The sequence below is a fragment of the Poecilia latipinna genome, unplaced genomic scaffold (assembly GCF_001443285.1).
Source record: "Poecilia latipinna isolate Pla-1442-1.1 unplaced genomic scaffold, P_latipinna-1.0 Scaffold1048, whole genome shotgun sequence".
Taxonomy (NCBI): Eukaryota; Metazoa; Chordata; class Actinopteri; order Cyprinodontiformes; family Poeciliidae; genus Poecilia; species Poecilia latipinna.
The window spans coordinates 154,741-167,080 of record NW_015113664.1 but is presented as its reverse complement, the minus strand read 5'-3'; the positions used below and the strand labels follow the sequence as shown (position 1 = coordinate 167,080).

Genomic DNA, 12,340 nt, shown 5'->3' with positions numbered 1-12,340 from the left:
AAGCTAACTGAGAAACGGCAGTTGGATCGCTTTCTCCTTCAGAGCAGTTAGCTTTCTGAAGCTAACTGAGAAACGGCAGTTGGATCGCTTTCTCCTTCAGAGCAGTTAGCTTTCTGAAGCTAACTGAGAAATGGCAGTTGGATCGCGTCATTCATGCACCCACTCCTCTGCCTGATTGTCGGTCCATGATGGCGACGAGGGTGGACAAGGCACCGGGGCGTCTGGTGGTTGTTGGTGAGTGACTGATACTTGGTGCGGGTCATCAAACACCCGCATGCCGTTCAGATAGTCGCTAAGCTATAAGACCGCTACGCAGTCCATTGTCTGCGTTCTGATGCCAATTTCTCCCCCCTCAGGAATAAAAAAGTCTTCCCTTTTCCGACCCCAGTCTGTTGAGCCGAGCTAGCTGCGACGGCGAAGGCGGGACGTCGTGTCGGTACGGGCCCTTCGGCGACCCCGGCTCCTTCAGGTGGGGGACGTACCCCTCGTAGGCGCTGCTCCCGCCGCCTTCCTGCAGCATCTTTCCTTTGGCTTCCTGCTCCCTGCGCCTCTGCTCCTGCCGCAGCAGCTCCTGGGCCTCCAGCAGGACTCTGGCGTTCACGCCGCCGCCGCCGCCGCCCGGGTAGCCGTTCCGGGAGCCCTGGTAGCTTGAGTACCGGGGGTTGTCTTTGGCCGTCTGGAAGACGTCTCCAGGTGGGTACGCCTTGTCCCAGGAGTCCTGGGAGACGGTGCTGGGATTCTTCCTGGGTTGTCTGATGGAGGAAGAGCAAAACAAGGAAACGACTGAGAGCAGCTTTTGATGCAAAGGGGCGCTGCGCTACAGAGGGCGCCAAACAACAATCACTCCTACTGGAGAAGGGCAAGAAGAGGTTAATCAGACAAAATCTAAAATTTGTTGTTAAAATGTCAGATTATTATTATTTTAACGGGAATTTTTCAATATAACAAGAAAATTTCTGAAAGATGAAACTCAACATGAAAAAAACTTTGTTATAACAAGTTTATTTATCTGATTAAAACAAAACTAACAAAAATTAATAACGCTTTATCTCGTATATAACAAGTTTTTTTTATCTCATTAAACATGGTTAATGCCAAAATGACATTTTTTCATTTAAACTAATTTTTTGTTAAAACGTCAGATTATTTTAACCAGAATTTCTTGTTATAAAAATAAACTTGTTGAAAGTAGATAAAGCTCAGATTTTTCTCAATAAAACAAGAAACCTGTTTCTCATTTATACAGCAAAAACAAAAATATTGTTCTTGTTTAAATGTGAAAAGTCGCAACACGTCCAGAAGAAACAGATTTCAGTTCAGAACTTTTCATTTCTCGTTAAAACGAGACGCTGCTTCTGAATTTAACGCGCCGCATCTATGCAGCGGGAAGTTTTTACAAATTTGTAATCATAGAAAGAAACCCAGTGAAAAATGCTTTAAACTGACTTAATGACTCAGACTTCAGTCAAAATGGCCGATGATACCAGCCAATCCAGAAGCACCATTTGTTTTTCTGGTTGCTGATTGGCTGAACCCTAAAGATGAAGACTAAGCGAATCACTAAGACCGTATTAATGCGTCTTAAGGTATGTTTGATGCTTGAACTATTAAAACAGTTAAAATGTTTTTTTTGTTTCCTTTTCCTTCCAGAAAGTTAGAGCGGTGTGAATAGTTTCCTCCAGAGCAGCTTTGGCCAACATGCGAAATGAAACCGGCTGTCGGCGCAGCGTGAAGCATCAACCTGGGCCGACTCGTCCCATCTCACCCATCAAGCAGCGAACCCGTCCTCAACTGGAACCAATCTCCACCGAACGTAAAACAAAGCTCTGCTCTGTTCTCATTAAAGGATTTCCAACAGTTTTTACCCTTTTGTCGCCACTTCCTGCTGAAATCTAAACAGAGGAATAATGCGATTTCTCCACAGCTGGGAGATAAACGCGATAATTATGCCTGGCTCTGAATCAAAAGCGCAACGATCCTCCTCATCCTCCTCCGCTGCACAAAGGCAGAGCGGCCGACTGGAAATGATATCTGATGACACACATCTGCATCTTTCTCTTCCACCTCCTAAATGTTTTCTGAAGCTGCCCAGATTCAAAACATATTTTATTTCATACAAAAAGTATGTATTTAGATTTTTTCTTTACCTGCTCAACCATAAACTGAGCAGGTAATTTAGGAAAGCGATGTATAAATCATCAAAGATCCAAACTTTTAAAAAGTAATCCAGTTTTTTGCGCTAACCTGGGGGACCGCAATAAATCAGCTCAGGGGCCGCAAAAGGCCCCGACTCCTCACTTTGGACACAATTTAACATTTTTCTGAGAAACTACATCTTTGGTTTTCAGCCACAATAAATGATGTTAACAGAAATAAAGATTTAAAGCAGACCTGAACCTTCAGGAACACATAAAGGCAATTACAAAGTCGGCCTTTTATCACCCGATGAAAGGAATTAATCCCACGAGTTTGAATAATAAACAAAAACAGATCATTTTTTAATGATATTCCAGCTAATTGAGTAGGATATAATTAAACAGCTCAACGGCCTCCTGGCAGAAGCGGCTGAGCGGAAATGATAACTGATGTCACACATCTGGATCGTTCTCTTCCTGCATGTTTCCAGGTGAAGCTGCCCAGACTCGTGATGCCCGGCCGCCTTGTTTCTCTGGGTTCGCCGCCGTTGCTGCGTGTCAGGTCCGATGCGCGTTCCAGTCGGTCTCGGCGCGGGCCTAATGGTCCGGAAGCGGATGCTGAGGCAGTTAGGGATCCCCGTACAGAGCTGCTGCCGGCTGGTAGATGCCCACAGGCGGTTTCTGTGAGGCTCATTTCTTATTGAATCTGATGTTTGGCCCTCTGAGGACGCCCACAAACACAAATCTGCCCCTCGAAATCCAACGAGCTTCGAATAAAATCTCAAAAACGTCACAATCTATTCCTGAAGAGGTTTCAGATTCAGTCCTCTATGGTGGAAAAGACACTTTTATTTTGATAAAAAAAGAGACTTTTTGAACTATTTTCCCCAAACGTCCTGAAGCTACGGAGCTCAAACTGAGGAAAAACTCAACTTTGTGCCAAATACCAACCATTCCACCTTAAATTATCCGACATCGTCACATCTTAGAGGATTTTAAGCACAACATACATTAAAATGATCAAAAAACTGAACAAAATAGATTTAAATGTTTTGTGACTAAACACCAAAATCTGACAAGAGAAAAAACATCTAAAAGAATGTTGGTTTAATTATTTTAAGTTATAAACGAACAGTAGGCCTTAAAAAGTTTTTCAAGGTTTCATTTAAATTTTTCAAGTGATTTTTTTTTTTTTTTTTTGCTTGCAATAATTTTGGAACAAATTTCTCTCCATACTATAAATTAGGGCCAAAATTTTTGAAACTGAAAACATTTTTACGTAGGGGGGAAAAAAACAGATTTGAAACAAAATCTCTACATGATCACAATCTGTGACCAAGAAGATTTTTTTTACGGCAGTCAGAGTGAGAAAAATCTTAATTTGGTGTCAAATATGAGCCAATCCACCGCAACTTATCCCACATGACGACGTTTTAAAAGGTTTCCTGACAGCAAAACACATTAAAAATGATCAAATGACTGAACAAAGAAAGATTCAACCTCAAAGTCACAAACTTTTAGGAATTTTTTCTCAATTTACAACTGAAATCCAAAATCTGACAAAAAAAGAATGAAACTTCTTAAAAAATATTTTTTTCCGTTTCATTTTCAAAACGCTTTTTTTTTTTACTATTTCAATTCTGAAACATGTTTTTTTTTTTTTTGCTTCCAAACATATTAGAACAAATTTCACTCCATGCTAAATTAGGAAAAAAGAATATGTGTGTGTGTATATATATATATATATATATATATATATAAAAACAAAGAAAACAAGATTTGAAAACAAAAAAATGAAAAAAATTTCAGCTAAGTAATTTTTTGGTGAGTTTTAAACATTTCTGAGAAAAATGCAGAGCAAACTCATCAACATAATTTTTTGTAAGATTTGTGTCGTCTGTCAACATTAGTGGCGAATATATATAATAATATCAATNAAAACATCCTGAAAACACCCTAAAAACACCATGCAAACATCCTGAAAACACCTTGAAAACACAAACTGCAGGTTCTAACGGTTCAAAGAAATTTTCACCTGAGTGATGTCATCTGGACAGGAGAGACTAGAGGAGCCATGTTGGACCTGATGCACTGTGTCAGGAGGGACAGCTGGTCCAGCTGAAGCATGGTAGTGGAGGTATGATGAGGAAGAACTGAAACAGTTAGAAAAGTGGATCAAAGTTCGTCCATGTCATTTTGAGATGAAGAGTTTTGATTATTTTGTTAAATTGCAGATGTAAAAAAGTTTCAGATTTATATTTTGATGTGAAGAGGAAGTTACCAGAGGAACTGTTTGGTTTGAGTTGTGAGTCCAGAAGCAGCGAAGGTGGCGGAGTAGGACTTCATCCTGTGGGTCTCTGGTTCGATTCCCACTCTGTCTGCTGTCTGAATTTATTTAAAGTTTTTATCACTAAAATTAAGTTACCTTCAGGGAAAAGAAAAACAAATAATTATACAATGCAATGTGATTCAAACCCAAAACTTGAAAATCCCAGCCCACCTGAACCCACCGTCAGACCAGCGTGGGACTGGTGGGAAATCAGTTCTTCCCTTAAGGAAACATTGATCCTGTTTGCTTCCTGATTCATGATGAGCTGCTAAGTTTTACCCACCAGGAGAAAAACAAAGTCTGATCTGTTCTGAGATCTGGACAGAAGCAAACGGCAAAAATAAACATTTTGAGTTTTTTCTCCCCATCTTTCCCAGATCAGGCAGGTAAATCTACTGAGTTGACCCTTGACCCTTCATGTTGCGCTTTAGCAGACTGCGCTGAACTGGAGATGCTCCTGTGTGTCTCTGTTTCTGACTGCAGCCAAGAGGATCACTGCTGGTTTCTGCAGAGACCAGCGCCGCCGTGCGCCGTTTGGCGAACGGAGGAGAGAAATGTTGGCAGGAAACTGCAGCTGATTTTTCGCCTGGAGAAGCACACCAGTGCAAACACCTGCAGATTTTTATTTTCCATGCATTTGTTATCAGGGCTGCGTTTTAATGGCGCGGTAAATCACAGCTGACAGGCCAGAGCGGTGGCGGCGGCGGCCCACCGCTCTTTACAAGCAGAGAGGAACGACGGCGGCGCTGCGAGTCCAGTTATTAACGCTGCAGCACCATGAAGACAAGATGGAGGAAAACAGCTGTTTTCTGAAACCTGTTCAAAACTTTACTCAGTTCAGATCACAACCTGATAGGTCCTCTGTCTGGTTGCCTAGGAAACACAGTGAAGCATGATGGGTAAGGTCTAAATTAGCCACTGAAATATTAACCAACAAAACATTAATAATCTGTCCATCAAAATTATTATGATGCATCAAAACAACAAAGTTTTTTCTGATGTTTTTTAAAACTGGCAGCTGATTAGCATCTCAGAAGCTCAAGTAACACATGAACTTTGACCCCAAGTCCTAGAGGAGTTGAAAAGGAGCAGAAAGGAACAGGAAGTTGAATCATCACTTCCTGTTAGAAACAGGAAATATTTGGCAAACAAACTAGATGAACTTCAAACCCAGTTAAACCCCAGAGATTTACATTAGCGATGGTTGAATGGATCGGATCCCTCTGATCCACTTTCTAACCAGAGATTTAAAGAGGAGCAGCAAAAGCAAAGGTGATGGATTAGCAGCTGATCATATCATCCAGTCATCTTACTGTAGATCATTGTCTCTGCTGCCTGACGCTGAGCTGTTAGCACGTTAGCATGACAACATGCTAACATAGAATGCTGCTGACTGAAGACAGCAGCAGTCTTCAGTCAGAGGCTTTTCCAGAGTCACTGTGTGACTGACTGCTGCTGGAGCTGCTTCCAGCCCACAGCATCACTATTCAGAGACTCTTTAAGAGTTACGACGACATTTAGTTTCCCTTCAGGACAAATAAAGTATCTCTGTTAGATGTTCCTAAAGCTGGAAACTAATTATTTTATAAACTGCAAAACATTTCAGACATTTGGAATCAAAGGAGTAAAAAACTGAAAGTTTGTAAGATTTTCTATCTGAAGGTTGAAGGGAATAAAGACTCTGCTTCCTCCTCTGTGTTTTCAGATGTGGACTCTCCTAAAGAGATCCGTCTGTCCGTCCTCCTCAGGTTTTCTGTGGATTTGCTCTGAATTTCCATCTTTGGCTCGTCTGAAAGTTTTCTTAATGATGAGGAGGAAGTCTCTCATTCAGGGCCGAGCGATCGTCTTTGTCTCTGAAAAATGTAAATTGATTCCAGAGGACTTAATTCATTTGGTTGGATCTCCTCTCCCGGCCGCCTCAGGCGCAGTCGAGCTGCAGTCTTGGAAAACTTTGGAAACTGTTTTCCAGATCCGAGGTTTCAGTCTTTGTTCGTCTCTGGGGTGAAAAGTTTTCACAAACTTTTTATCTTTGATCAGAGGAGAAACTGAGGAGAAAATGAAACGTTGCTCTGGAGTTAAAACTCGTCGACGGTCTGAAAGGACGGACGGATTATTCAGGTAGAACCTGAATAATCGTCAGGATTTAGTTCACACCTTTTTATTCTGACTGCAGAAACAAACGTTCTGCTCCTTTAAACATGTTTCACTGAAGGTTTGCAGTCTTTATCTTGCAGTGCAGCCACACACACACACACACACACACACACACACACACACACACACACACACATTGTTTTCTGTGCTCAGAGATGAAGACCTGAAGTGTTTGAGCAGAGATCAGCCTCCTGTCTGCTGCAGGCAGAGACTCAACGCTTCACTTTTCACTCAGTCAGACAAACAGCTAAACTCACAGCTGACACTCCGTGTTTCTCTGCCGAATCTTCATCGCTCTTTTCTCTGCTCCTCTTCATCCCCAGAGAGCCATCTTTCATTTCCGGCCGTTCTCTCCGGCTCCACCTTCCTCCCGTCTGGTTGAGCGGCGTGCAGAGACGCTCCGCTGCTGTCAGAGCTGGAAGCTGAAACATACATGAGGAGATCTGGAGCTCTGCTCTCTCTGCAGATATCAGGAAATCACATTTGTTCCATCACATCATAAATCATAAACTATAATGTTTGCATCAGACGTCAGCCGGCCTGAAGAAAAGACAGGATGGATTCCAGAACGTTAAAGTTTCAACAAACTGCAGAGAAAAATGAGAAAATGATTTCAATCTGCAGAGAAACAGGAAAGTTTTTCGATGCGACTTCATGACTTTTTTTGGTCGTATCCAAATCGGTCTATTTCACAAAACTACAATTAAAACTATTTCCACATCAGGAGTCACATGATCAACATGTGGCGAAAACCACGAAGAAGAAGAATACAGGAAGTGGCTGGAGGACGAAGCGCTGTGTGTTTTTTAAATGACTAATCATGTGAACAAACTTGTGCATGTGTGCTGTTAATGGTTTCGTTGTTAGAGGAAAGATCGCAACTGCAAATTTGTGTTTTATCAACATTAGTGGGATATTGACAACGTTTTGGTAAATATTTGTAATATAAATGCAGATCATTTCTTAAGAAAATTGAATTTTGTAATTGGTGAAATACACCAATAAAAAGATTTCAAAATCCTCATTTTAGACCAACTATCTGCGTTTCTGTTGACTATGAAATTATGCAAGTTGGAATTATGAAAATAAGATGGCAGTTAAAAAAAGCACTTTTATGCTGCAATGAGAGAAATTTACAAAGTTAAAGAAAGTAATGAAAGGATTTATGAGTCATTATTCTGCCATTTAGCAAACGGAAACAAACATTTTCATGGTAACTGACCTAAAAAAGGAAAACTTTACTCCGACTACTGCAGATAATGAAAATAAAAAAGTTGAACATAATTTGTAAACATTTGATTTGTCATTGTTAAAAAGTTTGTCTCAAAATTTTCCTTTTTTCCAATTAGGAAAGATTATATTAGGCTGTGCAAATTAAAAGCTTTATTTCTATATTTTTATCTGTTAACAAGCAGGAAGTGATGTTTAAAGTTTTGTTGTATTTTTTTCCTTTCCAGATGTTTATGATCAGAACAATCATTTTGTTCTGATCGTATTTTTCTGACAGAAGTTCAGGATTCTTATTTTATCAGCTGGTCTGGATTTAGAAACGACCTTGGAGGTCTTCTCTGAAAGTCACCTGTTCTCTCTGTGTGTGTGTGTGTGTGTGTGTGTGTGTGTTGCACCTGCATGTCTTTCACACACACGCGGCTCGGCTTGCAGCTGCTGAGGTTTCGGGAGGCGGTGATTACCGGCCTCATTTTCTCTGCAGTGTATAAACTGGTTTTACTGCTGCGGCGACGGAACATTTGGGGTTATTAACTTTTTTAACCCTGTGAAAATGAGCCAGGATGGAGCAGAGAGGATGTTTCCTGCAGGACGGGCTGCCAGCTGCGATCGGGTCACTGCTGGATCTTAGCCCCGTCTCTCCTTTCATGTCCGTTTCAGGAGATTCGTGGCGTTACGGTCGGAGCGGAAATGGATTTTATTTCCAGCCCAGTTTCTGTTCTGCTTGACCTGTAGGCAATGTCTTGAAGTAGGAATTATTATGCAAACATGTTCAGACGTTAATCGGCTTGAGGATCTCAGATCTCCTCTAAATGATCCTACTGACCGAACCGGATTGTCAGGAAGTGGGGTTGTTGGTGGTGAGGAGAGACGCAGAGAACCCAGGTTATGGTGAAGATAATGAATTTAATGATGAAAATAAGCTCAACAGTCCATACAGGCAGCACGGCAGAGACTAGCTCACAGCTAAGTACCGGTAGCAACTGATTCACAGAACTAAACACGAGAGCTGACACTTCCAGGACTTAAACAGTTCTACTGGCGAGTGACGGACACAAACGACGAGGACCCGACGAGGAACACAGACAACAGGAGGGTTTAAATAAACACGGGGCAATCAAGGGAATGAGACACACCTGGGGAGCAATCAACGGGGAGGACAGGACAGAGACTCACAGGGAAACAGGACTGAATAAACACAGAAAAACTCAAAATAAACAGAAAACCGCGGATCATGACACGGATCAGTCTGTCCATCTGATTCTGTCCACATCCATCGCAGCAGAGGATGCTGAAGCTCTGGGTGAAAGATGGGAATGAAAAGTGAGTAAGTGATGAAGATATCTGAATAAAATCATTAAATACTTCTGAAAGTTTCCTGTCTGGAGAAACTGCTCACATTGTTCCGGTTCTGGAGGTACTTTCTCCTCTCCTCTCTGACTTTCCTCCGGCTGCCGTGCGGAGTCTCATGGTTGCCATGGAGACGTGGTGACTCTCTGCTCAGTGAACTTTCTGATGCTTCGCCTCCCTCTCTGGTCGTCTTCCCGCCTGGTTCGTCCCAGGTCCAGCCGACTGTAGGTTTCTGTAAAGCAGAAGCTTTTTGGAGGAATTTCTTGCCTTATGAAGATCATCACACACCGCCAGGAGAGAAAATAGAGACTACAAACCTGAACTTCACAGTTTACAAAGTTTCAGGCTGCAGGTGCAAACGAGCTGCAAGCACATGAATGATATAAACTCCAAAACACACAAACACTAAAAACTAATGCAACAAAATGATGCAACCAGGAAGTAGAAGCAGAGGAAAATGTCACAAACACCAGGTCCTCCAGACCACTAGGGGGAGTCTGGAGTCGGTATAATATGTAAATATGCTGCAGTTCTATAATATTGTGAAAGTGTAACGGGCTCTTTGCATGTCAGTTTCCGCGTTCGGGGAAAAGCGGCTCGGTCGTTTCCGGTCTATTGAAAATGGCATTTTACACCAGGTGCTGCAGGGTTTGGCTGAGGTAACAATTAATGATGTACAAAGATATGAAGCCCCAACAAGTCAGCTGGAGAAAGGTTTTAAGATGTTCGCCTCGTTATACATTCACGGACACGAAGGTGAGTTTTACTTTAGGGTTAACTTTGTGGCTAACATTGACTTTAGCTTATAGGCAATATTCTTGGACATTGTTCTTGTAAAAATGTGATATTTAAGTATCTAAACACTTTTAATCCATTCTAACGGACAATGTTTTTACCTTATTTTCAAGTATATTATGTGTTTGTCATTAGTATCAAACAGACCAAGTAACGGGGAGGTTCCGGTTCGGGCTTTTTACTTCCGAAGCCTGACGGAGCTCAACAAGCCTCATAGCTTGACAGTAGCGCAGCTCTGGTGTCAGAGATCTGGTTCAGCTGTTCAGGTTCAAAGTTGCTGCTTTTAGAGAAAAATGACCGTGTTGCTTCATGTCTCCGTGTTATTTCGTTTTATTACCTTTGCATGTTTCTTGTTCAGAGCTCAGATAGGACGGTGTTTACTGCAGTGTGTTCAGGCGGATCAGTTGCTCGGCGGTCTGCTCTCTGGTTCCCATAAACTCTTTCAGGCCGAATACAGAAGCGACTCCATGGAAATAACTCAGGAGGCTCCTTTATTCACCATCCGTCTCCTCCGGTAGTTTTAAGAAGCAGCTGATCCGGAGTGAAGGCTGCAATGTTTGTAGCAATGAATATTTACAAGCCACCGACTTCTTAATTCATTATCGCTTGGCAGTTCATGAAAACTTAAAAGCTCATTATGTTTGGAAGACAACAATGTGCATAGTATTGCTTTACAGCTGTCTTTTCTAGTTGTCATTGTAACTCAAACCGGAAACAAGAAAGCCACATTTTGCTCATGCGGATGTGACGTCAGCGCTCTTTGGGCTCTTTTCAGTACAGTGTTTTATAGCAAGCACAAATGAAACTGAAGGTAAATGTATAAATAAAAAGTTAACTCAGAAAGATGCTAAAGTGGGAGCATATATCCATTGTCTTAATGGCTTTTCTATTTTTTGAATACTGGAGAGATCTAACATAATTGAATTCCTCTTTAAAGGCCGTCAGGGTAACAGGAGACGGCTGGGGACCGTCGGGGTGACGGGAGATGGCTGGGGACCATCAGGGGAACGGGAGATGGCTGGGGACCATCAGGGGAACGGGAGATGGCTGGGGACCATCAGGGGTAGACAAGGTGACACTGGGACTAAATTAACTAAAAAACACAACAATCTTACCGAGTATTCCTGGTTTAGTTTCTAGAGTAGATGTCTTAATTCACCTCAAATGTGACAAAACTAACTTACAAGTAACTTTTCTGAAATTCTTAGCAGCTCGTTGTAAGTCAATAACTCCCTATTATTGATGAAAAGTTCTGGTTCTACTGGCAGATTATTTCACTTACCAAACATTTTTCATGTTAAAAGTAAAATAATCTCTCAGTGGAAACAGAACTAAATGAGAAAATGAGAATTATTTACATAAAACAAACTCCTATTTCTTCCTGAAAAGTTACTTATAAGTTAACTTTTTTCTTATTTTGAGTGTATTAAGACAGTGGTTCCCAAACTATTTCTGGGCCCCCTATGGATTACACATAGCTGTGTGTTTAAACCACGCGTGTGAGGAGCGCAGGTATTCTCAGAGACTCCCTGTCTCTAAGAATGAGCGCGGTGGGGGAACCGACTTTTTTTGGGAGCAAAATGAATGTATGTAGCTGGACATGGACAACACCAGGAGCCTACAGGCTACTTGTTAATAAGGTGCTGCATTGATATTAGCTAGTCGTCTTTTATGTGAAGCCGGGATTAATAATTAATAAGCACACGGAGCTTCACATAGAAGGGGTTCTTTATTCTCAAAAAGACACTGTTCCCTCTGAGTTGAAACTAAATAAAAAGAATGAGATTCAATATATGGAGAAATAAAAGGCCTGTATTTCGAACGGTAGAAAGCCTTGGCTTCAGTGAAATGGGGGCTAACAACGCGGTTAGCACTCAGAGATGGACGCAGCTTCACATAAAAGCTGAAATCTAACAGCATAACAAACGGCAGGGGCAGCTCTAGAAGAGGATAAACAGAAAAACATGACATTAGCATCATCTCTGTAGCTTTGTCCATGGAAGACAATTCAGTTCCAACATTAATTACCGAACACTTGGATTCTTCTCTCATGTAGCCACAGAGTCTCTTCTCCACCAGGTCTCGGATCAAAAAATGTCCTTCTCTTCCATTTTACCAGTTAGTGCCACAGTACATAAACAAGAGCTTTCTTCTACTTCTGGTCATTTTAGACCTCTCTGTAACAACAGCACCACATGCTGACAAAAACAAGAATTACAACCAGTCGGTGAAATAAAAGCAAAACATGGTTTACAAAATACATTTGACATGTACCCATTTTTCACCTGGTTACATTTAGCTAACATTACCTGCATCCAGCAGCTTTACTCAACTCAGTCGGTTAGTTTGG

At 41.6% G+C, this 12,340-nt stretch overlaps 1 protein-coding gene and 2 long non-coding RNA genes across 8 annotated transcripts in view; all 3 read right to left on the bottom strand.

Moving 5' to 3' along the window:
• Positions 1-346: 346 nt before the first annotated feature.
• pard3ab (par-3 family cell polarity regulator alpha, b) overlaps positions 347-12,340 on the bottom strand; it is a 151,361-nt gene continuing 139,367 nt past the window's right edge. For all 6 annotated transcript variants that reach the window (XM_015051500.1, XM_015051495.1, XM_015051494.1 and 3 more), the window contains one exon: positions 347-752. In XM_015051500.1, the coding sequence (XP_014906986.1) occupies positions 353-752 (400 nt within the window). In that variant the 3' untranslated portion in view covers positions 347-352. The remainder of the gene's footprint in view (positions 753-12,340) is intronic.
• On the bottom strand, positions 4,090-7,172 carry LOC106959135 (uncharacterized). Its single transcript, XR_001427281.1, has 4 exons — positions 6,876-7,172; positions 4,646-4,781; positions 4,426-4,560; positions 4,090-4,288 (listed from the first exon to the last, which is right to left on the bottom strand). It is a non-coding gene; the product is annotated as an uncharacterized LOC106959135 (long non-coding RNA).
• LOC106959136 (uncharacterized) lies at positions 11,701-12,287 on the bottom strand. Its single transcript, XR_001427282.1, has 2 exons — positions 12,019-12,287; positions 11,701-11,930 (listed from the first exon to the last, which is right to left on the bottom strand). It is a non-coding gene; the product is annotated as an uncharacterized LOC106959136 (long non-coding RNA).